Raw genomic sequence first — 24,355 nt, 5'->3', positions numbered from 1 at the left:
GGGCCGGACCGAGTTCCAGCTGCAGACCAATCAATCAGCCCACGCAGCCCACCTCGACCTGTCGCTTATTCGCTACCGCTTCCGCCGCCGCCGCCGCCGCCAGTCTCTTTTGCTGGTTCATCATCTTCGGCGAGGCGACAGGGGGCAGAAGGAAGCAGCTTGTCTGGTCTCGGCGGCGGCGCCTTCCTCCTCCTCCTTCTCTCTACTGGTACTGCAGGAGATCCTTCCGCGCTTGCTTCGATTTCTTATTCACTAGCTGGTAGCTGCGGGTTTCTTTGCTGCGTTAGCATAATCTAATCCATCTTTCTTTGTTCCTCCGCTTATTATGTTCAGTAGCAGGCCCCGGAGTTGAGCTGAATTTCGTCGGATTGGATGGACAGCCAGGCTCCTCCCGCTGCCGCTGCCGCTACCGATGCCAACACCAGCGTCATGTGCCAGCTGGTCAGCCCCGAAGGAGACCATCTCGGTGCGGCGCTCTATCTGCCGCAGAACGTCGGGCCCCCGCAGCTCCAGGAGATTGTCAATCACCTCCTCCACAATGTATGCTTTTGTTTTGCCAAATGCTCCTTCTCTTCTTTACCTCGCTCCCCTGAACCCAGCCGTCAGATTGCTAATGTTTTCAGGAGGACAAGCTGCCCTATGCATTTTACATTGGAGATGAGGAGCTCTCTGTCCAGCTGGGCACTTACATGCAGCAAAAGAACGGTGAGATGAGATCCTTTCGTCTTTTTGTGGTCTGTGCTGGCATCTAATTCCTACTTCCATCCCTTGTTTTCTTAAATTCAAGCCAATGTTGAGGTTACGCTGCGCATAGTATATCAACCACAAGCACTTTTCCGGATCAGGCCAGTCAACCGCTGCTCGGCTACGATTGCTGGTAGTGTATTCTCTGCATCAGCTTATGATACTCTTTTCTTACAGAAAAAAAGACACACTAAATAATCTTCTTATGCTGTCAATTAATTCTGTAATCTCTCATATGATCTCATGAATGGTATATGCATGAACTTCTATTCCTGCAGGTCACACAGAAGCTGTACTTGCTGTTTCTTTTAGCCCTGATGGAAAATGTTTGGCGAGTGGTTCAGGTGACACCAGTGTTCGCTTTTGGGACCTTGATACACAGACTCCATTATTCACATGCAAAGGTGAATGCTCCATATCCTATCCTTCCTCATTGGTGATTTGCTGCCACGTTGCTCATACCTTAAATTGTGGTCCTTGGAAAGACTGCCTGCAGCCAAGTACATCTCATTGCACAGAAAACCTCCAAAATGCATTTGGAACTGACCTTCTATATCAGTAGAGTAAATGAATGAAGTGAGGATTAGTATAATGTAGTATACTGATGATCCTTTTACACCACTCTCCCGGATAATCACTTATGAGAGTTTTGGTAATTGCACATGTCTGCAAAGTGCGCTTTTCTTATGTTGTTGGTGACACTTCATATTCCAGGACACAAAAATTGGGTTCTCTGCATTGCGTGGTCGCCTGACGGGAAACATCTTGTTAGTGGAAGCAAGTCAGGAGAACTTATATTATGGGACCCAAAAACTGGGAAGCAATTGGGCTCTCCACTTATGGTACAATCATTCCTTATTTTAATCTGTTGACTTCTAGTCCTAATAGATGTTAGAATTATGCTAGCTGTCCTTTTCTGTATTGTTAGTCTAGATGGCTTGTGTGTCTATTACCTAGCATGAATTTGCATGAACTACTGTTGGAAGTAGATAATAACCAAAGATAACTACTGCAAACTTTATTCTTTCTTGGTAGGTTAAATTTGTATTTGCTGATTAGTGAAGGAAAAAATGTATTCTTATCATACTTTGCATCTTTCAAACATTTCTTTTTTTATGTACAATATTCATTTAGTGTGCCCTGTTACAAAATAGGGACACAGGAAATGGATTACTGCTGTATCTTGGGAGCCAGCCCATTTGCAAGCTCCGTGCCGCCGCTTTGTAAGTGCAAGCAAGGATGGCGATGCTCGCATTTGGGATATCACCACAAGGAAATGTGTTATTTCCCTTACAGGTCACACTAATTCAGTGACCTGTGTCAAGTGGGGTGGTGATGGTTTGATTTATACAGGGTAAAGATTGGTTTTGTCCTCTTATGTTCTTTACTTGTTAATTTACTACTGTGAGAAATATGAGTGCTCTTCGATGCTTGATATTTACTTAACAAATCCAACCAATGATACCGTCATGGTTTCAATACTGTACTACATACTAGTGTTGTTGTACAGAGTAAGAGAAAATTAACAATCGGACTTGGTGGTATGCAAATACTTTGTTTTTGTCTTTTCATCATAAGGAACAAATTGCATATTCATCATAGATTCATTGCAGATTCTTGTCATGGACTCATATTTTTATGAACAAAACGAAGGTCATTCTTAGTCAAGAAATCAAAACAGTCTCGTGGTCTCAGATAATTTCCTAGATTAACTATCTAACTGAACGGGTAACATGTTGAAATTTTCTGTCAACAAGAAAATAAAAGGCTCATTCACTTACGTATGTTTCTTTTTCTGTTTTTTTAGTTTCTATGCTCCTTAATTCATTCTGATAGCTACAGTTCATATGATAAATCATCTATAATTGACCAGAAGTGCTTCTATTCATTAAAACGATATGAAATAAGAAAGCTTAATTTATGGATTTCCTAATTTATATTTCTATGGATACCATTTTTAACATAATTCTTTTGTACTGCAGTTCTGAAGATTGTTTGATCAAAGTATGGGAAACATCTCAGGGAAAGTTGGTCAAAACATTGCAGGTAGCATTGATCCATTAAATACATGCAAACTTATGCTCTGATGTATCTATGTTTGGATACTGCACGTGATTGTTTTTTTTTTTGCTTATTTTCAGAGTTTTGTGACCTGTAGTTGGCTTAATTGTATCCTGAAATCTTATGTCACTATAAAATCGTTGGTGTTTACTTTTCATTTTGTAAAGGTAATCATTATTTATGTATTCAGGGTCATGGGCACTGGGTGAATTCGCTTGCCTTGAGCACGGAATATGTTCTACGCACTGGACCATATGACCATACTGGCAAGACATACTCAACCGCAGAGGAAATTAAAGAGGTAACTTGATGGCACTCAGCCTAATGTTTGTATTTTGTTTTTAATTTGTTGCCAATCCTAATAGCGAATTAATCTTGGTTCAAGATACAAATATTTCACCCTTGCTATGATAACTATAATCTTTGCAAATGTTTTTTTTTCTGACCTGGCAACCTTTTATATTTAGGCAGCTCTTGCGAGATACAAGAAGATGAGGGGTAATGCTCCTGAGAGACTAGTTTCCGGTTCTGATGATTTCACAATGTTTCTTTGGGAACCAGCAATTAGTAAACAACCTAAAGCTCGCATGACTGGTCATCAGAAGGTATAGTATCTCATCTTATTGGCTCCATAAGTGTTCTCGCGTTAGTATATATGTATCCACATGTACATGCATTCTTGTTATCTGTCATATTAGGTGTGGATAGATTAAGAAACATTCTTTTATGTTTATTTTCCCATTAGCCTAACAGTTAATGCTCATAATGAATCAACTTCACTCTGAATTTGCAGTAGTTTTGAAATAATTATGAATTTGTACCAGCTGCCCACAATTTACCAGACTGCTTGATCCTTTCTTTTAAGATTGTGTACTGAAAAAAGACTGTACTTCATTTTTCATTTATATGTATTCGTAGTGATCCTTTTATCTGTATTTCTGTTTGCAGCTTGTGAACCATGTGTACTTTTCACCTGATGGGCAATGGTTAGCCAGTGCCTCCTTTGATAAATCTGTCAAGTTGTGGAACGGTATCACAGGAAAGTTTGTTGCAGCTTTCAGGGGGCATGTTGCAGATGTCTACCAGATCAGGTGAGTTTTTTTTTTTGTAAAAAGAAAAGAATTTTCTAGCTTCCAGTTATTCCCATGCTTGACAAAATTATTTTCCTGCAGCTGGTCTGCTGACAGTAGGCTTCTGCTAAGTGGAAGCAAGGATTCAACCCTAAAGGTACCTATATATATGCTTCCACTTTAACTTTAACTTTTTGTCTTCGATTTGACACCAACTTTTTATTCACGTGGGTGTGTATTGTATTTTCAACTGATTGATAGCTTCAAATGCATTTCATGGTCTCATCTTGCTTGTGCCGTAACGGGAAACTATTATAATATCAGTCTTGAGCATTAGCTGTAGTTTGCAACCATTGGATCCTATAGTTTCTGTGGGCATACCTTGAGCAGCTGTTGAATACCTCCTTACTACTGAGAGAATTCCTAGCAGTGTCCCCAAAAGCTTGCCCACGCACGGAACTGTGAATGGAGGACATCTCTCTGTTTCATGCTGATGCATCCTATGTGTCCAATTCAGGTTTGGGATATTCGAACGCACAAGTTGAAACAGGACCTACCGGGCCACGCGGATGAGGTATCTTGTTGCTTTAATCAACTTGAGTTCATTGATTTATTACTGCTATAAAGAGATAATATTGAGATGACGATGCATGCGAACATTGTTAGGTGTATGCCGTGGATTGGAGCCCTGACGGTGAAAAGGTGGCATCTGGTGGGAAGGATCGGGTCCTCAAGCTTTGGATGTGACTGACCAAGCTGTTACGGTTTGAAGTCTGGATACGCTACAAATACAAGAAGAGTGATGGAACTCCTGTGATAAAAATAGTTTTGGTTTAGGAACCTTATGTTTAGCGAGTTAATGTGGTGAGATTTCAAGCTATTTCTGTTTGTATTTATTTGTGTGGTATCTGGAGCTAGCATCGACATATCCATCCATGCAAAAAAAAAACATAATGGATTTGTACAAGCACCTGATTATTGCATCAATAGGTATCAGTACTTGCAACATCCCAGAAAACCGCGCTTCATTGACTGCATGACAGAAGCTGGAGCAAGCAGTTGCATCCCCACAATTAAGTCTACCAGTCTACCAGATGATAAAATTCTCCATGGTCTGGTTTTCTCCTCCAGCGCATGTCCGCTACCTGTGTGCACGGATTTGAACGGAATTCCCAGCAAGAAGCGTCAATGACCAAGGCACCAAGCGCGAGGCCAGGATATATGCTGGTAAAGCATCCAAGCAGACCGACGTAGTTACATCGGAGGGTAGTGTTGGTTACATACTGAAGTTTAGTATTTAGTACATAGCAAATAAATTTGTACATCAAAACTGAAGCAATTAGTAATGGTGGATCAGAAGAACAGCACAGGAAGGGAAGCAAGAAAAGTACCCAAAAAAAAAAAGATTGGCTGGCAAGCAGAAGAAGAGAGATGGTAGCTGGTGTAGTGGTGTATCAGCGTCGGCCCCTGCCTGATCCATCGTTTAGATTAGTAATCTTTTCATTGAGTGGGTTTAGATTATTATTTTTTTGAAACTGTTGATTACTAGTTTTCAGAGAAGAAGCATCGTTGAAGGAGATCTCCAGGAAAGAGAGAAGAGAACAAAGAAAACGGTCACGAAAGCTTTTGGGCCGAGAAAGGGGTGCTGCTCGGGATCACGCACGTGACCTGTCACTAGTAGCCCATTTCTCAGGATTTCATGTTTTGGATTTAAAATCGGCCCAACAAACCGGTCTACAAGTGTGACTCAGTTAGGGATGGTAAAGGGTTTGATTCAGTTAGGGGTGGTAAATGATCTTAATTTTTAGCCTAGATAATTTAAGAGCCGGACTCTAAAAGGATCGGATTATAATTTTATACAATTTTAAGCTAAAAAATTAAAGGTCAAGTAGGATTGTGAAGAAATCATTAGGGTCATGGTTCATTACCACCGTAAATCTAGTCAAATTTGTTGCTTTGTTCGAAACAACTTTTTAATTATTTCAGCAACAAAAAATTGTTCAATAACAAAAAAATATTCCGCAACAAAAATATTTGTTTCTTTGACTGACATAGTGACAATCACACAAGGTGACTCCCTCGGTCCCTCCTAACATTTGCCCGAGGAAGCACAGCGTGGTGAAAATGAAATAGACGATGGTCCGACTGGGGGAAGCAGCAAAGGAGGACCAATATGGCCCATTAGTAGTTAGCTCAGCCCATAACCAGCCCATCGAGCCCAGGTGTAGAGAGAGCCGCAGCCCGCAGCCCACCGCAGCCGAGGAGGAGGAGGAGATGCGGGAATACACAATTCCAAAGGAAAGAGATTGAGAAAAAGAAACGAGAAGGGGGCGCTAGGGTTTTGGCGTCCGAAATCGCAGCCATCGACGCCGCCGCATCCAACTCCGGCGAGCGAGCAGATTCCAGGTCGGCGGCGGCCCCTAATCCCCTCTATCGGCAGCGCAGATGGCGTCCGGCGGCCCGGCTCTCGAGTCGCTCGTCGACCGTAAGTTACCTCCCAACTCCCAAGCGACCTGGCGAGACTTCTTCCTTCCCGGTCCTCTCTTTCTCACTGATGTTCTTCTCCTGCTTCTGCAGAGGTCATCTCCGTCATCACCAACGATGGCCGCAACATTGTGGTAAGCAAGAGAGCCCCCAATTACCCCCCGTCTCATGCTTCAGTGCCATGTGGTGCTTGCAAGTGGCTAATCCTACATCTTGCTGCAGGGCACGCTCAGGGGATTCGACCAGGCCACCAACATTATCCTCGACGAGTCCCACGAGAGGGTCTATTCTACAAAGGTTAGCGTCTTGCACAATCAATTCTGACCTCTTCATTCTAGGGACAGATTCGCATCAGATCAGCTGTTTCCTTGTAATTTGTAAAAATAAAATAAAACCCAATGCCCTGCAACCCAATAACAAGCCCACACGTTATTATTCTATACCAGAATGCTCAGTTTAAATGGTTGTTTCAACAGTTCCAACTTCCAAGTACTGACAGCACAAAAGGTTTTCTTGAGTTGAATCTTACCACATAACCTCGTACTGCCCTCTCATAGTCTGATAAGTTATGCTGGGCTTGAGCGCTTTTTGACCTTATGGAATCATCGCCTCATAATCCTTTGATCATTCTTATAATCAGTCGTCTCTACTTAAACTGCCAATTAAGCTGATTAAGTGAGTAGAGCTAGGCGTTCAACCAATTTCCCCCCTTGCAGTTGTCACACTGATGCTCTGCTTTGAAGTACTCTGTTCTGGCATTTCCTGTAAGAATTGAACTCTTTGTCAGTATAGCCCTACAAATATGGCTGGTTCCGTACATGTTGTACTTAACAAAATTTGTCTTTCGCTTGGTCTTGAAATGCCTTCTTTAGGTTTCATTTTTGTCCCAACTTTTGCGATCTAGGATGGATGCTTTCACCCTTCCATGGCTAGGGATTGATCTCATGCCATCTCTAGTTCCTTTGATGCTTGGGAATTTGATCAAAAAACATGAGACGTTTTTTTCTCCTTAAGGTTGTCTGAATACTTGATCTTTTATTATATGATCAATTTCATGGATTGATTGAACTGTTCTCATCAAACATCATACAGTGCCAAGTGTGTTTAACATACTTCTGAATTATACCTTATACCCACTGATGGGTTTATGAATTATTCCATGCATATTGAAGTTTCAAGTAACTGCATTAAACATTCCTGAAGATATCTTGTCAGTAAACTATTCACTACTGCTATATGCCTATTACCCAATAGATTTTTATTGGACTGGATGCCATTCTATTTTTCTTTGTTTGCAATGCGACCCTCATACGTCATTTTCCTTGAACGGCCTTACCCTGTTTGGAGTAATTTTCCCCTGGTAGTTCTGGTTCAGCACATGTTTCCATCACACAACTTATCTCTGTTGAAATCTGAGTTTAAATGCCTCTTTATTCAGCATTGCATAACCAATTGTATTAAGGGTCTAGGCTGTTGATATTTGATGGTTCTCTCATAGATTGCGATATGTCCTCTACCAATTATCTTGTATTTGCACAGCACAACTGGGTTGAAATTAAACATTAAGCGGTTTCCCAATTCTTCCATTGTACTTGCATACTGCATGTGCCTCACTCATTATTCTCTATATTTTCTGCTGTGCATGAGAATCTAGCAGCATATTTTGAATGTTTGAGCCTCACGAGAATCGTTTTTGTACTTGCAGGAGGGAGTCCAACAACTTGTTCTTGGTTTGTACATTATCAGGGGTGACAACATGTAAGCTATTCCCTCCTCGTCCTCTGAGTTTTTTATTGCTTCCTTCAGTCCATCTATGTTTTTTTTGGTCGATAACTGTTTAGTACTGGGTGCACTTGCTTTCAGATTTATTAGCTATCAATCTACCAAACTGAAGCTGAACTTTCTTGATCTCCTGACCTCGTGCGATATATGTGCAGAAGCGTTGTGGGTGAGGTGGATGAAGACTTGGATGCAAGGTTGGATCTGTCGAAGCTAAGAGCGCACCCACTGAAGCCGGTCATCCACTGATCGCTGCTGCCAGATCAGATGCACTTGTTTGTTGGGTAGCTTGTGGACTGGATGCGTCGGTATTCTGATTATTGTTGAATGCGGGATGTAGCATCGTCGTCGAGGGTAACTGAGTAATATGAACGCTGTATCTTGCTTACAATTGTGAATCAATGAATGTGTGTTGGCTGTCGGGTTGCACGTACACACTGTGTGCTTATTCTGAAGATTGCGAGATTGCCCAAGCATACTATATATGTGGCATTGCAACTGAATAGAGAAAGTACTCTCTGCAAGATTGCAAGGGGAGGCGAGCGACTCGACGGAACTGAACTCAAGTACGTGACTGTACACGGCGTGGATACAACCAATCAATCTGCTGTGCTTGATTGGGCCCAAAATTGCAAGGGGAAAAAAACTAACAGAAACGGAGGAAGGAGGTTCCTCGTCCTTGGCGTCGTCGGAGGCAAAGCGGTTGCACCTGCAGCTCCGATTAGCTTGCAAAGTTGCAGCTTTCCTTAGCGCTTGCTTAGCTACGTACAGGGCCAGCCACGCAAGGGAAGGGAGGGCGGCCTTTCCTCTCGAGGTTTTAGGCGGCGTAGTTGCAGGATACGAAGACGCCGCCATGGACGCACTCGACGCGGGCGCAGCCGACCCTCTGGTACCCCTTGGACACGAGGATCGCGAAGTGGCCGCAGTCGGCGAAGGGTTTGCCGCCAGTGCAGTTGCCGGTGACCTTGTCGTAGATGGCCTCCTCGGTGCACCAGAAGGCGACGGCATCCTTGGCGGTGGCGTTCCAGGTTTTTTGGCTCAGGAAGATGCTCTCGCCGTACTTGTTGCCCGAGTGCTGGAGCTTGCAGTTCCGGCGGATGGCGGTGGCCCAGCGCCGCGCGTGCCGCGCCACCTTCTTGTCCCACGTCAGGGGCGGCACGCCGTAGCGCGCCCGCACCACGTTGTGGGCGTTGACGAAGTCCCGGGCCATGCCCTTGTACGACCCCGTGAAGTTGGTCGGGGACACCACCCCGTTGGCCCGCCCCCACTCCCTGGCCGCGTCGTCCAGCGCCTTCTCCTGCTGCTGCTGCTGCTGCTTCCCCTTCTCGTCCTTCTCCTTCTTCTTCGCCGGGTCCGGCGGCGGCGGGGCTGCGGCGGATGGCGCGGGCCCCGGTGGCTTGGCCGCAGAGCTGGAGGAGGCGTTGGCGGGCGGGGCGGGGGCGGAGGTGGTGGTGGCGTTGGCGGTGCCCGACTTGGGGAAGAGGTCTTCGAGGGGCTCGAGGAAGCTGGCCGGGGCTGCCAGCGGGACGCGGGAGAGAAGGACGAGGACGAGGAGCGGCGCCATCGGCACCAGGAAGAGTGGGCGCGCCGCCATGGTTGGCTGGTTATCAGCTACAGCTGGGTTTGGTTGGCAGATGGCTCGACCGGCGGTGGAACGCCCGCCTCTCTTGCCAACGTCGGAGTTGGGAAGGAGGGGGGGTCCGGTGCCCGATCGGCTGCCTGGCCGGCGTGGCGAGCGGCGGCGCGAGCGTGACCGGCGGGGAGTGGTGAGGAGGGACCCTGGCTCGGGAACCCGGCCTTATAACCGTGCCTCCATTTCCATTCTTGGCTCTGCTCCAACAGCAGCACGCATGCATGCAACCGGTCCGTAGCGTACCTGGCACGGCCGGGCGAGAGACAATCCAGGAGCACCGCCCGCCTTATTTGGGTTGCTCAGCTTGCTTTGCCTCAATTTTGTTGGTTCTTCTTCATTCTATCGGCGGTTCTTGTTCATCGCCGCCCTCGCTCCATCACCTATTCACCTCCAATCCTCTGGACATACTCCCTAATACCTAACAATTTAGAATTCAGATTGTTCGTCGATGACATGGCTGGCTGGTTGGTTTAGCTACCTACCTAGTAGTGGCATCTTATGTATACGCAGGCATGCAGCAAATGCAAACAACTGAGACACGCAGGCAGAATGATGCATTGCAGCAAAAAAAAGTAGCATGAATACTTGATTACTTCACAAACCATGCACACAAACATAATTAATGGTCCAAACCGGCGAATGTATATAGTATTAGTACTAGTAGATGAGTACAGCAGCCCGTCGCTCTGTAAAGCCACAAACTAAGAGGAGTCCATCCACGGTGTGCCCCTTCCTGACTGAGCTGCAGATGAAGAGGCGGCCGGGCAGGGGGAGGGCAGGCTGTCTTGGATGCACAATCAATCGTCAGGTGGGCTGTAACGGCCGCCGGCTGGCCCCGGCCTTACAGCAGGTCAGTACTCAGAAATCAGAATCTGCAAGCTAGCTAGCTGCTCCAATATAATTCTGGACGCTGCAATCATCCTGTCATTCTTCCTTGCATGCACGGATGCAAGAAAACAATGTTGGGCTGCTCCACCTAGTTAAACAACATGTTGGGGTTGCATTGGGCCCTGTAAGGCAATAAGCTAGCCTTCCTGTTTAACCTAATTTAATCCATTCTTAGTATGAGCAGTATAGCTATATGTATGTATATAATACTTGAATTAATGCAAGAGAGTAGTTACAACAGAGAGCCAGCGCTGTCATCAGTTGTGCTTGGCAGGCAGCTGCAATGGTACGTATATTGGTATATACTGAATCATACGATCGACCACCAAGCTAAGTAATCATACACTCCACCAATCATGCGTGCATGTCTCATCCGCCGGCGCATGCATGTGCGCTAGCCACCTCTCAGCCTCAGTGCACCCATGCATCCTCCTCCCTTGCCGTCAAGAGCATATATTGGGCCACCAGCCAGAGTAGATGCATTTCTCCAATTGTTTGTTATCAACCGTCTGGTATGATTGCCAACTTTCCCTGAGCCATACATGCCCATATAAACATTCTGCTCAACTTATTGCATTTGGAAAATATATTTAATAGTTGGATGCTAGTGCATTATTTGTCACACAAAGAGAAGAGCAGCTGCGTGATGCACCGAGTCACTGACGACGCGTACTGATTCCATCGGAATTTAGCATGCATGCAGCTCCTCCCAGATCATCCTTATTAGACTCCCACGCACTGATTAGGCGCGCGCGCGCGCATGCATCCACTGATGAAGAATTAACAAGGGGAATAGGGGATCGATCGATTATATTCCTGCTCATCACTTGTCCTAGCATGTACGCACACGCCGACCATATATATGTAAGAAAGAACTTCAGAATATGAAAACAGTTGGAATTCAAAATCATTTTTTAGAAAAAAAAATACGAAAATGGCAACTCCAGGTGCATATGCGTGTGCACAGACTACTACGGGATGACAGCAATGTATCATTTTCATATATATTTTCTTGAAAGAATTTTGAATGTAAACTATATGTTCCAATCAGTTCAGAGCATCTTTTTGGATATGAATGCTCACCGTTTTTAATATTCGTGGTATTTTAAGTACTAGCGGTTGGATGCTGCTGGTACGGTAAATTCCACTCAACGTGGATATAGCTAGACTACCTTTCCACGTAGTTACGCCGAAAGCAATAGCTCGCTAGGGTCCATACCCCTCCACCATGCAAGCAAGGTCAACTGGAGTACGTATGAGCGCTGACTCTAATTTTGAAGCTACCTAGCTTAGCTTGCCTCTATTTTGGAAATAGATGTGTGTAGTCGGCATTAATACGTTTGCATGCAAGTCATTAGTACACTATATGCATCCATGCATGGTTGTAGTTGTAGAATCACTTTGGAGTAAAAGGGGTTGTAAAATCAAGCAGAGAACGAAGCTAATTCTCCATCCGGCGGCAGAAATATTCAAGTGAACTATAATTTGACATACTGTGTTAGTAAAATATTTAGAGTTTCGGTGATGGGTTGGTCCAAAACGTAAAATTTGCAATGGAAGGAAGAAGCTTGCATTGACTAGGAGTAGGCATCAGCCAGGTCAACCAAAAGAACGGGGGCCGGGGGCTTGGCGTGGCCCAACAAAAGACGGGCATCGCGTGTCGCTTTTTCAACAAACGCTCGCGCTAGTTTCTAGGAGGTACCAGCACTTGCTTCTTGCTACTCCTACCCCCCAGTTGTCAACCGAAGAGTGATCGACAGAGCAAAGGAGGATCATCAGATACCAAAAAAAAACATGGATCATCGATGCGTGCTTGTTGTTTTGCCGGGGGATCGGAGGATGGTGCCCGATCGATTGGCCGATCGGCCGCGGGCAGGCCGGGCACTCATCCATCCATCCCTGTGCCTTTTGGTTGTACGTACACAGACAGTGGGACATGCGTGCTTTGTTTTATTGTTTATAGTATGAACGAAAACTACTGGCATGATACACGCTGACCAGCTACTATCCTGAAGGAAGTGGAACTTTCCAGGGCTCACGCGATGGGGAGGAGCGACCACGGGCAGGGCAGGTCCAGCAGGTCGCCCGCCCCTTCGCCGGGCGTTTAAAACAAAGCAAGCTGGGGAACGGACGGCCGGGAAGGCACGGCACGGGGCCGACGAGATCGCTCGCGATGCAAGGCAGGTAGGAAGCGGATCCGTGTCCCCTTTTCCCGTGCCCGTGCATGCGCCCGCGCGCGGCGCAAAGCAACAAACAAAACTGCTGCCTTTCCTCTCAAAAAGAGGATCGGAACAAATCGCAGCAACACTGGCCCTGTTTCGGCGCCTGCATTCTAGAGTTCCTAGCAACGCACGTTTTCCGAAAGAAAAATCTCGTATGCATGAAGTACTAAATGAAGTTTATTTGCAAATCCTCTTTAGAGATGGGTGTAACTTTTCGCGACGAATCTAATGACGATAATTAATCGATGATTAGCTACAGTGATGCTACAATAATCATTCTCAAATCACACGGTCAAAGATCTCATTAGAATCTTTAGGGTTCCTAGCGCGGGGATTCTGAAATTGGTTTTGTAAACTGACTTTATTTGACACCGTAATTAGCGGTCAAAGTACGTTCTAGCCTATTCTAGAAAAAAAAAGGCCACTACTTCGGGCGGGGGCGCAATGCGACTCCCATTTCAATTCCCGCCTGCAAATTTAATTAAGAGCCGGTTTAATTGTCAGCTTCACTTGCGCTAAAAGAGTAGCTCTAGCTACCACGGAGTTGGAGAAGAGACTCAGCATCAGGTGTATGTACGTGTGGCTAGTAACACATTATTAGCTACTTCATCCGTTTCAAAATGTAGATGTTCCGGCCAACTTTCTTGGAGAGTCAATTTTTTATATATTTAACCAAAATTATAGATATTATAAAAATTTATAGCACCGAATAGATATACTAAGAAAGTATATTTAATAAAAAAAATATAATTATACTTATTTAATATCATAAATGTTAGTACTTTATTGTATAAATTTTGTCAAACTTGAAATGATTTGACTCTTCAGGAAAATTTCAATGACTTACAATTTGGAACGGAGGTATAGTAGTAGCGTTTGTATAATGTCTTCGGTTTGCCTATAATACGGTATAAAACTTGTATGAACATTAGATCACGTTTAACGAATGGTGGTGTTTTTCTTCCAGAGCTGTGAGAATACCTCGAGACTGAGACTCGGACGATCCTATAGCTAGCCATCCCTGAAGCGTGTGGACGTGGATCACCACGCATGCAGGTCGGTGTCCAAGGAACGAGCGAAGACCAAACCTCACACGCCTCCATCCTTCTCCAGGCCGGCCGCCGCTGCCGCTGCTGCTTCGTCACATACTGAAATATAATTGAGATGATAAGGTCGGCCGTATATTTGCGACGCATGTTCGCCTTTTGTTTTTGGGGCCGTTTAGTTCTCAAAAATTTTCACCCAAAAATTTTCACCTCCCCTTTAAACATATGTATAAAGCACTAAATGTAATTAAATAACAAAACTAATTACACAGTTTGGATGTACATGACGAGACGAATCTTTTAAGCCTAATTAGTGTATGATTAGCCATAAGTGCTATAGTAACCCACATGTGCTAATGACGCGGTTAAAGACCTCAAAAGATTCGTCTCGTGGTTTCCAAGTGAATTCTGAAATTAGTTTTTTAATTAGTGCCCGAAAAACCCTCCCGACATCTGGTCAAACTATTGACGTGACCTCCAAAAATTTTCGCGTTTGCAACTAAACGGCCCGGCATTTGTCACTCCCATGCACACCTCAGATAGCTACATATAAAGATCAGAAAGCTCTATCCGGATATGCATGTGACGCGAGATAGATAGATAGACAGACCACAGGATGGGATCAGTAAACATAGAGCACGAGCACACATCCGCATACATGATCGATGGAGTACCTGGTGTGCTGTGCTGTGCCGTGCGTGCGGGATGATACAGGCAGAGCTGGAGAGGCCACGTCCAGACAAACACATTGCCATCCCATTATTCACCCACTAATAATTGAAACGTTCATCTCTACTCATTTTTACTGCACAAACATCCTGATTCCTGATGACCTTCTTCGTTCATTTTCCAGATGGAACGAAAATGTAATCTCGACCTAGTGACGCCGACGCCCCCAAGCAAGCGTACCAATCGCTCATTGATGTTCTTGCAGACTTTTAAAATTTTGAAATAGACGCGGACCTCTGCGCATCACCGTCACGGCGGGGAGTCGGGGGTAGTATAGAGCAGTTACTCCATCGAGATACACACAGTGCTGCATGCTGTCGAGACGTGTGGCGCCGGCTGCGGCGGCCGACCAATCGACGGCGACGGACGCCGACGTACGGGGGGCACATGGCCGGCGACGAAGAAGCACAGCAGGGCCGCAGGGGGGGGGGCGCCTGGTCTTTGTTTACGCGGAGCAAGGCGGTTGGACGCGCGGCTGTTGACGGTTGTGCGCGTTGCAACGGCCGGAGCCGCTGCTGCAGTCTGCAGAAAAAAAAACTGGCATTCCGATGGATATGTCATCGATCGCTTTCGTCGTGACTGATGGATATGGCCACTCTGGGTGTGTTTAGTTGGTGAAAAAGTTTGAGTTTGGATACTGTAGCACATTTTATTATTATTTAATAATTAATGTTCAATCATGAATTAATTAACGTTGTTAGATTCATCTTGTGGGAATCAGTCAGATTATGTAATTAATTATTTTTTAATTATATTTAATATTTTATACATGTGTCTAAAAATTCTCGATGTGACAAATAGTGTAGAAAAAAATTGGAAACTAAACGGGGCCTCCTCTGTCCTCTCCATCCAGTTCCATCTCGTTCTCGAGGGCCGTTGCGGTCAGGCCGTCGCCGCCCCTTTTGCCTGGCGCCCTGCCCTACGCGCTGCTCCGATTTCACGGAAGATTCAGGTGTCAGATGCACAGACGGAAAGGGAAGATGCAACAGAGCGGATCTCATTATTCTTATTCTTTCTCTTTTTTTCGGGTTTATTCTTATTCTTATTCTTTCTTATTAAAAAGGAAATAAAATTTCACTTTCCGTTTTGACATGACACAATATTTTGCTGCAAACATTTCGACCGAAGGATTGCGGACGGGATACGGGGGAGGGTGAGAGCGGGGGCCGTACACCTGGACGGTTGAGGGCTCGAGGCGGGGCCGACGTGGCTCGCGCGCATCGAATCGGATCGCGGCGGGGTCGCCGTCGCGCGCGGACGCACTCAGTCGCACGAAAAGGGGGAGAAAAATCTGCTCCCTTCCCGGCGGCCTCCCTGCACCGCATCATCAACCATCCATCATCCATCGTCGTGGCAGGCAGGGCAGGGTCCCGAATCCTCGCGCGCCCCCGGGCCGGCCGCCCGAGCGGAGCGGCTATATATGAGACGGAGATGAGCCGCTGCGGGTTGCCAACCCACGGAAACCAACACGCCGGGCAGGATACAACCATACAGAGAGCAAGTAGTCGGGGGGCAGTGCAACTCATCCAGCGCACGCACAGCCCGTCGCTCCATTCCACCGCCACCGAACTCCGGCCGATCCTCCTCCCCCCCTTGTTCCTCCTCGCGAGCAGCCCAGCCAGTCCTCTCCCGCCCTTGAAGATGGTGTCCGCCGTGCTGAGGACCATCCTGGTGACGGGCGGCGCCGGGTACATCGGCAGCCACACCGTGCTGCAGCTGCTCCAGCAGGGCTTCCGCGTCGTCGTCGTCGACAACCTCGACAACGCCTCCGAGGTCGCCCTCCCCCGCGTTACCGAGCTCGCCGGCCACAACGGCAGCAACCTCGTCTTCCACAAGGTAGGATTCGTTGTTTTCTCTGCCACCTCGCCGATTAATTTGTTCGCAACTGCTGCACCGGAGGAGAAGGCCGAAGGATTGATCGGTTTCCCCTTCCCGTCCTCGTCTTCCCTCTCTCCGAGGACGGGAGTCGATTCCCCCATTCGGCTTTCCTTTCCTCTGTTTGTTCGTTTCTTAATTCCGCAGCACGAACAGATTTCACGAACCTTCCTTCCTTCCTTTCCCTTGAGTTGATTATTTTTTATACTGCTTAGTTTCCTTTCCCACGCATTGGGTTGCGGGGGCGGTTTCCTTTCTACGCTTTCTCCTCTCTGATTCCTCCGGATGCGGAGGCCATGGCGGCGGTTACCACCACCATCATCTCTTCAGTTTCCATCTATCACCGCTGCGGCGCTGCCTCTGCCTCTCCTCCACCCCCTCTCCCCTCTCCCCCTCCGCCAGAAAGATTCGAATCTTCCCTGCCCGCTGGCCGGCGGGGGCGGGGTCAGGGGTGGGTGGGTCACACCGTCCGCGCGCCGCTTGGATGGGTGTGTTCAGTTGGTCAAAAAAATTGTATTTTGGTATTGTAACATATTTTATTATTATTTAATAAATAATATTTAATTATGGACTAATTAATTTTAAAAGATTCAGTTTTTGTGATAATCAATTATACTGTATAATTAGTTATTTTTTTAACTATATTTAATATTTTCTACGTACGTTCGAAGATTGACGCGACGGATAGTGCATGAAAGTTTTTGAGAACTAAACGGGCCGTTGCTTTGCCGTTTCCGTCCACCCAAACCGGCGCCTCGGTCCCGCGTGAGTTGACGCGGCCAATAGCACCGCGCCACGTCACCACGTGGCCGATGCGACGGATGCTTCTGGAGCGGGCCGGACCCCCGGACCCCGTCGTGGATGGACGGCGTGGACGCAGGTTGGAGAGTCCACACGTTGACAAACGGGGGCAGCAGCACGCGTTGCGTTGCCTTCCTCCTTGCTTGCTCCGCCGCCTCCCTCCTCTCCCTTCTTCGGTTCTTCCCGCGCCGCGTTGCGTTGGATGGAGGACAGAACGCGTCGTCGTGGCCGCAAGGCCTGCCGTGCCTAACTCCAATCAATTCGGTTCCGTTTCCATGCTGCGTGATTAGCGAGCACTAATTGTATTCCTTCAGACCTTGACCGGTCTGCCTACCTGTGCCTCGCCTGGCATTCTTGCGTGTTTTGTCCCGTGCACGTCGATGTTGGCTTCCGTCCCGTCCCATTCCGTTTGGGGTCACAAAACTGCTCATCAAACCACGCCGACTTTGGCGATTTATCTTGTTCGTTTCCTCCATCTGATCTGACTTAACCTCCCCGATGCGGCACTCATTTAAATCTAGCTAATTAATTTCCTAGATTCCGCCGTTTTAATTTCTGATTGACCATTAAGTATTTTCTAATGCTACATCAAAACAGTATCCATCTATAAAAACTTCCTAATGCTGCGGCTGCTGCTCTGCAGGTTGACCTTCGCGACAGGCACGCGCTCGAGGACATCTTCTCGTCCCACAGGTACACCAGTTTGCAGTCCTGATTGACATGAATTCAATCAACTTGCACTTTTACCTCGCTGTTCTGTTGTTTTGTAAAAAAAGAACGAGGCTCCCCATGCCAGGTCTCCTCCTCTCTAGTCTAATGTTCCTACAACATAGTACAGATGCTAAAATAGAGTATTCCCTCCGTCCAAAAAAGAATGTAAATTTCGTTTCCCAAGGAATCAAACAACTCCAATTTTGACCAAATTTATACAAAAAAACTACTAACATTTGTATTTCCGAATAGATGTAGTATAGAAATATATTACACGATTAATCTAAAAATATTTATATTGTAACACAAATATTAATACTATTTTATATAAATTTGGTTAAATTTTAAATTATTTGACTCCTCGAAAAACGAGATTTACATTCTTTTTGAAACGGAGGAAGTAACTATTAAGATGCCAACTAGCAATGCGTCCAGTCGTGGTTGGCAGTAACCACTTTGCTGCGCTTGGCCGGCTCCAGCTGGAATTCAAACCAACCTTTAATGATTTGCTGCAGTAGGACCCTAGTTTATTTCTACAAACAAGTCGAAAAGATCGAACTTGCTGAAACGCCACCCGTCTCATCAGTATTCTATTCCAATCTCGACACTCTTTTGTTCTATTATTAGCATATTGGCACTGGTTGTTCATGGCAGACTGCCGATCAAATTAACTATCGACTTTACATGCCTGGCCTGCCGAATTTGCTGCTTTGCTTGCATTTGCTTAGGTGTCAAATGATTGAATTCAATTGGCTCCTGGCCTGCAGGAAGGCAACTCACTCCTACAACTACTATTTTCTATCCATTGATTCACAGCACAGCACAGCTCCGTGCAGCATTCCATGATTCTTATTTTCTTGTTATAGTTAAGGGCTGGGCCACTGCTGTCGGTCTTTACAAGGTTCAGATTCCTTTGCTTCTGACTAACACTGAGAACTCCAATTGTGGATGCAGGTTTGAGGCTGTGATTCACTTTGCTGGGCTCAAAGCTGTTGGCGAGAGCGTCCAGAAGCCCCTGCTGTACTATGACAACAACCTCATCGGCACCATCACCCTTCTCGAGGTGATGGCTGCACATGGCTGCAAGAAGGTACTTGTTTGATACTAATACTACTACGCCAAGTAGGCTTTCCGTCTTTTTTCTCTGGCCCTGCATTTTTGGGCACTCCTGTTTGCTTTACAACTAGTTTTGGTTGGGCCTACTTTGCATTGCATTTGCATTGCTAGGGATCACAGGATGCCGGTGTCCTAGTTAGCTTCTGGACCAGGTGCCCCGCCCTTTGTCCATCTTCTGCCACCCAAGTTGTAAATTTGTGTCACGGAGAAGCCATGCATGCATGAATGCCATCCGTGACATCTTGAATGTGATGGTCCCAGATTCTGGTGGCTGTGGCTAGGCCATTCTTCAATCTAGTTTTTTCTGTTTCGTACTCTGTGATGATATTCTCTGTGGTGAAACATGGACCAGTAAATGCAAAATGATCATTCTTACCCTCAAAATATTTTTTCACATCTGATGCTTAAGCACTATTTTGAATTTATGTTTGCATAAATGCAGCAAGAACAACTCGAGTGATGCATGCATCAGATCGATGTGTCTAGCCAGACGAACTAACAGTACGTGTTTCTTTGTCATTGCAGCTGGTATTCTCGTCATCCGCAACTGTCTATGGGTGGCCCAAGGAAGTGCCATGCACCGAGGAATTCCCCCTTTGCGCCACCAACCCATATGGGCGAACCAAGGTCTTTTTCTATATGTAACTTTTTAATTACATAATCATAATATATGTGTCCTAAAATGGAATAAGGAAGAAGGAAAAAGAATCTAACTAATATATGATGATGTTGCTGCAGCTTGTGATTGAAGATATCTGCCGCGATGTCCATCGTTCAGACCCTGATTGGAAGATCATACTTCTCAGATACTTCAACCCTGTTGGTGCTCATCCCAGCGGATACATTGGTGAAGACCCCTGCGGAATCCCAAACAACCTGATGCCCTATGTTCAGCAAGTTGCTGTTGGGAGGAGGCCTCACCTGACAGTTTACGGAACGGACTACAATACAAAGGATGGAACTGGGGTATGTACTCTATTTCGACTCTGTTATTGCATTATAATGTATGCTAGGAGGTTAGGAAATCCAGCTCGTTACTAATATAAGTATTCCTGTAAATAAACATCTGCCAGGTGCGTGATTACATCCATGTTGTCGACCTGGCTGACGGGCACATTGCAGCGTTAAGGAAGCTCTATGAGGAGTCCGACAAAATAGGTAAATGACAGCTTGCTAGCTACCTTACGAGTTCATTGTAAATTACCTTTGACAGCTCAGCTATTGTTTATTGAAGCAAACTCCAAAAGCTAGCTAATGATGCCATGCTGATCTGTTTGGTTGGTTGTATTGATGCACGCAGGCTGTGAAGTATACAATCTGGGCACAGGAAAGGGGACATCAGTGCTGGAAATGGTGGCTGCGTTCGAGAAGGTTTCTGGCAAGGTAAAAGTTTATTTAAGCCAGCCTGCACGCATATCTTTGTTGATGGATGTCCAATTCATCCTTCGGTTCCCTGGACGATTGATTGACCAACTGGTTGATTGATTCTGTACAGAAAATTCCTCTGGTGTTTGCTGGGCGAAGACCTGGAGATGCTGAGATTGTTTATGCCGCAACAGCCAAGGCCGAGAAGGAGCTCAAATGGAAGTAAGTTGTTAGCACATTCCCTGTATATAGATAGCTGCAGGTGGTTGATGGAATGATGGATCCTAATGGAGACGGAATCAAAACTGAACTTGCAGGGCAAAGTACGGGATTGAGGAGATGTGCAGAGACCTGTGGAACTGGGCAAGCAAGAACCCCTACGGGTACGCCGGGTCAAGCGAGAACGGCAACTGAGGCTGAATTGGAGCAGCTGGTAGCAAGCCGCAGTCTACTAGCAGTAGTAGTATAAACATAAGTCGCGGAGTAGCGCATGCTACTAATCCAAGGAAGGACGGATGATCGATGGGCCTCGTATTCTCATTGTACATAGGGAGGGAGTAGGGGGTTCCCAGTTGCCCATCCATCCAGCTTATTGTTACCCAGGGTTACCGTTATATATATGGTTATTGTTAGGTCTGTCTAGTATTAATCCATGCTTATGATTGGTTTTGCTAGATAGACAAGAAATAAGCCCCATGCCATGCCTACTGATTATAGAGTCATATATAGATACATATATGTACGTATTGTGCCTGCTGCCTCCGCCCCGATCTTGGGATGACAATTCAGAATATAAATGATTTCTTTTATGATCCATCCGTGCTCTGTTGTTGAACGAGTAGGACTGTGATGAGTAATTAGCTTGCCAAGAGGTGGGAGCCAACAAAATTGGGGAGGCTCTGAACTAGTACTTGAGATGCTTTTGCTCACAAGAATTCTCAAAGCCCACCATTAATTGTAATGGAACTCTGAAATAATCCGCTATGATATTAATGGGAGAGGGTTGGAAGAAGAGAGGCCAGAGTTCTGCAAAGGCCTAGGAGTGCACGCAGGACTGTAGGAGGATTCATCCACCCTCCCTCGAAAGGGCGAAGGGCCTTTTTCATTTTTATATTTTTAAAAAATAAAATTTCAAAAATATATGTCGAATAGGGAAATTTTTAAAAATGGGTGCCTGTCGCCCATCTAAATGTAAAAAAAAAATTACATTTAGGTCCTGCCGCCCAGGGCGCATTAAACAGTGAACTTGTAAAATCGATATAAAATCGTAAAAAAATCAAAAAAATACAAACTCAACTGTTCTGGATTCTATGAAATAAGATCTACAACTTTTGTTACATAAAGTTTTTAATTTGATCAATGTATCTAAATCAATAAAAATAGTTCTTGTACCTAGAAAAATCTAAAATAATTCATTTGGTCTAGTTGTGCTTATCTAAAATTTACAAAACTTTTTTTATAGCTCTTAGTAAATAAAATAATGGTACTGTAAAAGTTATGGCTTCTAATACTCAGTATAACAGCATAGATAAATAACTCATTTAAACTAGACATATTGCAAGATCTAATTTAAAAACTTATTCTAGAAATGTTTTCTGAGCATATCAATTTTGTACAAGCCTATGCTCAGTATATGCAACACTCTGATCAAAGATGACATGCATCCAAAGGATGGATCTTGAGATTTAAATAAAAGTGCATTAAACTGGTATTTAAAATAGAGCAAGATACATTGATCAAATGAAAAACTTTATGTAACAAAAGTTGTAGATCTTGTTTCATAGAATCCATAACAGTTGAGTTTGTATTTTTTTTTGATTTTTCTACGATTTTATATCAATTTTACAAGTTCACTGTTTAATGCGCCCTGGGCGCCAGGACCTAAATATAAATTTTATTTTACATTTAGGTCATGTCGCCCACTGGATGGCGACATGCACCCATTTTTGAAAATTTCCCTATTTGCCATATATTTTTGAAATTTTGTTTTTTTAATATAAAAATGAAAAAAGCGCAAGGGCGAAGATGAAATGGCCCACAAGAAAGAGGCCCAATAAAACATAGAAAGCCCATCAACGCATAATGTCCATCCAGCAACATCGACGGGGAGGCCTTTTTTTCAGGCTTGGTGTACACGACAACAACAACAAATTGCAGTCCAGCTACTGCATATCTTTTTTTTTTCGTTTCATTTTCTGTTTTCGAGGAAATTAAAAGAATCTCGATCAAATTTAGCATGCATGTACTCAAATATACAGTATATATCAAGTCCAAATTCGAGCATGAATAGCAATAGCAGCAGTAACAGCAAGTTAGCAACAATAGCACAGTGGAATAATGGTCGCTCTCGGACCAGCAGCGCCAGCTACCTGTACGTCCCCATGGATAGATGCCGATGCGATGCGATGCTCAGGTGAGCGGCACCTCCCCCTTCCAGTTCCCCGGCGGGTCGTACGAGCAGGTGATGAACACGCCGCCGGCGAAGCACTCGGACCTGCCGCACCCGACGTACTCGGTGTCGTTCCAGACGAGCTGCGTGAAGTGGCCGCAGACCTGGCCCGGGTGGCACGCCTGCGCGCGCCAGTCGAAGTAGGACGCCTCGGTGGCCCAGCTCTTGACGGCGTCGGCGGCGCGCCAGTCGTTGCCGGAGCCCCAGAAGACGTTCTCGCCGTAGGGCGAGGCGGGGGAGTGCATCATGACGCAGTCGAAGCGGCGCATGGACGACCACCGGCGCGCGTACCGGGCCAGCTTGCTGCTCCAGCGCAGTGGCGGGACGCCGTACTTGGCGCGCAGCTGGTTGTGCGCCTCCAGGAACTCGTGCGCCAGGGCGCCGTCGGCGGGGACGTGGTGCTCGCCGTGCTCCGCCGCCGCGTCGGCTTGCTGCTGGTGGTGCTGCGTCCGGACGGCGCCGCCGTAGCTGGCGGAGAAGTGGCCGTGCAGCGAGAACGGGGAGGCGGGGGCGGTGAGCAGGACCACCGCCAGGGCCGCGACGTCGACGGCGAGGAGGAGGAGCCCCGCCATCAGGTCAGATCCGGCGCCGGTCGATCGAGGAACCGGCCTGCGTGATCTTTGGTTGGGGTGGCTGGCTGGCTCGATCGGTGGGCGTGGGCGTGGGCGGGGAGCCGGGGAGGCCTACGAGACGCGCGGGCCGGGGTATCTTTCGCATGCATGCATGCCGCGCGCATGCCTCGCATGCATGGCTAGTTAATTTTGCCGGGGAGGGGAGGCCGTGCATGCTGCACGGCCTCGCAGCCACACAGCTGGGGTGTGGGCCCGCCAAACGCGTGCGTTTGTTATATTTTTTGCACCGCGCAGTTGTAGTGGTCATCGCCAAGAGGCTGTAAATAGTTTGTGTTGGAACTTGGAATTATGGAATTTTAAGTTTACCCTTTCCGTTTATCTAATTTTGACCGCAACTATTATTATGTACTACCGTATAAATTTGACGCCTCAACTATGAGTCGCGTCTGCTGGTTGGGCTTCGACTCGTCATTACACTGATATCACAAGAGTGACTCGTCAATACTACATAGATATCACGAGAGTCAGTGGCGGAGGACAGATGAGAATTTAGGTATGGCACAGTTAGACTAATGAAGTCAATTGCTACAGTATAGTGCTTATGCTAATGCTAAAAGAATTCACACCAACGTTGAACATGTATTGTCCTCAAAATTTGAGGTATGGCGGCAGCCATACCCTGCCCTACCGAGCGCTCCGCCACTGACGAGAGTGGAGGACTTGAGTACAGGTTTTGTTGTGACTCTCACAGGGACTTTTATGTGTTAGTAATCTTGAGAAAGACTAAGATGCAACCCATTGTACCAATGA

General features: G+C 46.1%; 5 protein-coding genes across 6 annotated transcripts; 3 read left to right on the top strand and 2 right to left on the bottom strand.

Moving 5' to 3' along the window:
* The first annotated feature begins 44 nt into the window (after positions 1–44).
* Positions 45–4,883, top strand: LOC120664399 (notchless protein homolog). 2 transcript variants are annotated; one of them, XM_039943606.1, is made up of 14 exons: positions 45–208; positions 334–540; positions 624–705; positions 788–877; positions 1,023–1,148; positions 1,459–1,586; positions 1,899–2,098; positions 2,727–2,790; positions 2,996–3,106; positions 3,273–3,410; positions 3,754–3,896; positions 3,978–4,032; positions 4,393–4,449; positions 4,542–4,883. In XM_039943606.1, exons 2-14 carry the CDS (start codon positions 373–375, stop codon positions 4,620–4,622), a joined length of 1,443 nt encoding a protein of 480 aa, XP_039799540.1. In that variant the 5' UTR covers positions 45–208; positions 334–372; the 3' UTR covers positions 4,623–4,883. The 2 variants fall into 2 exon arrangements, with proteins under 2 accessions (XP_039799540.1, XP_039799542.1); XM_039943608.1 differs by having other exon boundaries at positions 91–208; positions 337–540.
* Positions 4,884–6,146: 1,263 nt separating this feature from the next.
* Positions 6,147–8,571, top strand: LOC120664402 (sm-like protein LSM8). The gene is made up of 5 exons (XM_039943612.1): positions 6,147–6,360; positions 6,453–6,493; positions 6,582–6,656; positions 8,065–8,117; positions 8,297–8,571. Exons 1-5 carry the CDS (start codon positions 6,321–6,323, stop codon positions 8,385–8,387), a joined length of 300 nt encoding a protein of 99 aa, XP_039799546.1. The 5' UTR covers positions 6,147–6,320; the 3' UTR covers positions 8,388–8,571.
* A 99-nt stretch (positions 8,572–8,670) lies between these two features.
* On the bottom strand, positions 8,671–9,732 carry LOC120667567 (pathogenesis-related protein 1A-like). The gene is made up of 2 exons (XM_039947618.1): positions 9,544–9,732; positions 8,671–9,450 (listed from the first exon to the last, which is right to left on the bottom strand). The coding sequence occupies exons 1-2, from the start codon at positions 9,730–9,732 to the stop codon at positions 8,956–8,958; spliced, it is 684 nt and encodes a 227-aa protein (XP_039803552.1). The 3' UTR covers positions 8,671–8,955.
* Positions 9,733–16,093: 6,361 nt separating this feature from the next.
* LOC120664397 (UDP-glucose 4-epimerase 1-like) lies at positions 16,094–21,340 on the top strand. The gene is made up of 9 exons (XM_039943604.1): positions 16,094–16,492; positions 17,976–18,025; positions 18,998–19,133; positions 19,685–19,786; positions 19,898–20,125; positions 20,233–20,317; positions 20,460–20,542; positions 20,655–20,746; positions 20,842–21,340. The coding sequence occupies exons 1-9, from the start codon at positions 16,298–16,300 to the stop codon at positions 20,936–20,938; spliced, it is 1,068 nt and encodes a 355-aa protein (XP_039799538.1). The 5' UTR covers positions 16,094–16,297; the 3' UTR covers positions 20,939–21,340.
* A 1,451-nt stretch (positions 21,341–22,791) lies between these two features.
* On the bottom strand, positions 22,792–23,592 carry LOC120664398 (pathogenesis-related protein PRB1-3-like). Its single transcript, XM_039943605.1, has one exon. It carries the CDS (start codon positions 23,543–23,545, stop codon positions 22,934–22,936), a length of 612 nt encoding a protein of 203 aa, XP_039799539.1. The 5' UTR covers positions 23,546–23,592; the 3' UTR covers positions 22,792–22,933.
* Positions 23,593–24,355: the final 763 nt, after the last annotated feature.

Source organism: Panicum virgatum, chromosome 3N (assembly GCF_016808335.1).
Source record: "Panicum virgatum strain AP13 chromosome 3N, P.virgatum_v5, whole genome shotgun sequence".
NCBI classification, from domain to species: Eukaryota; Viridiplantae; Streptophyta; class Magnoliopsida; order Poales; family Poaceae; genus Panicum; species Panicum virgatum.
This window is presented reverse-complemented; position numbering and strand designations above follow the sequence as displayed.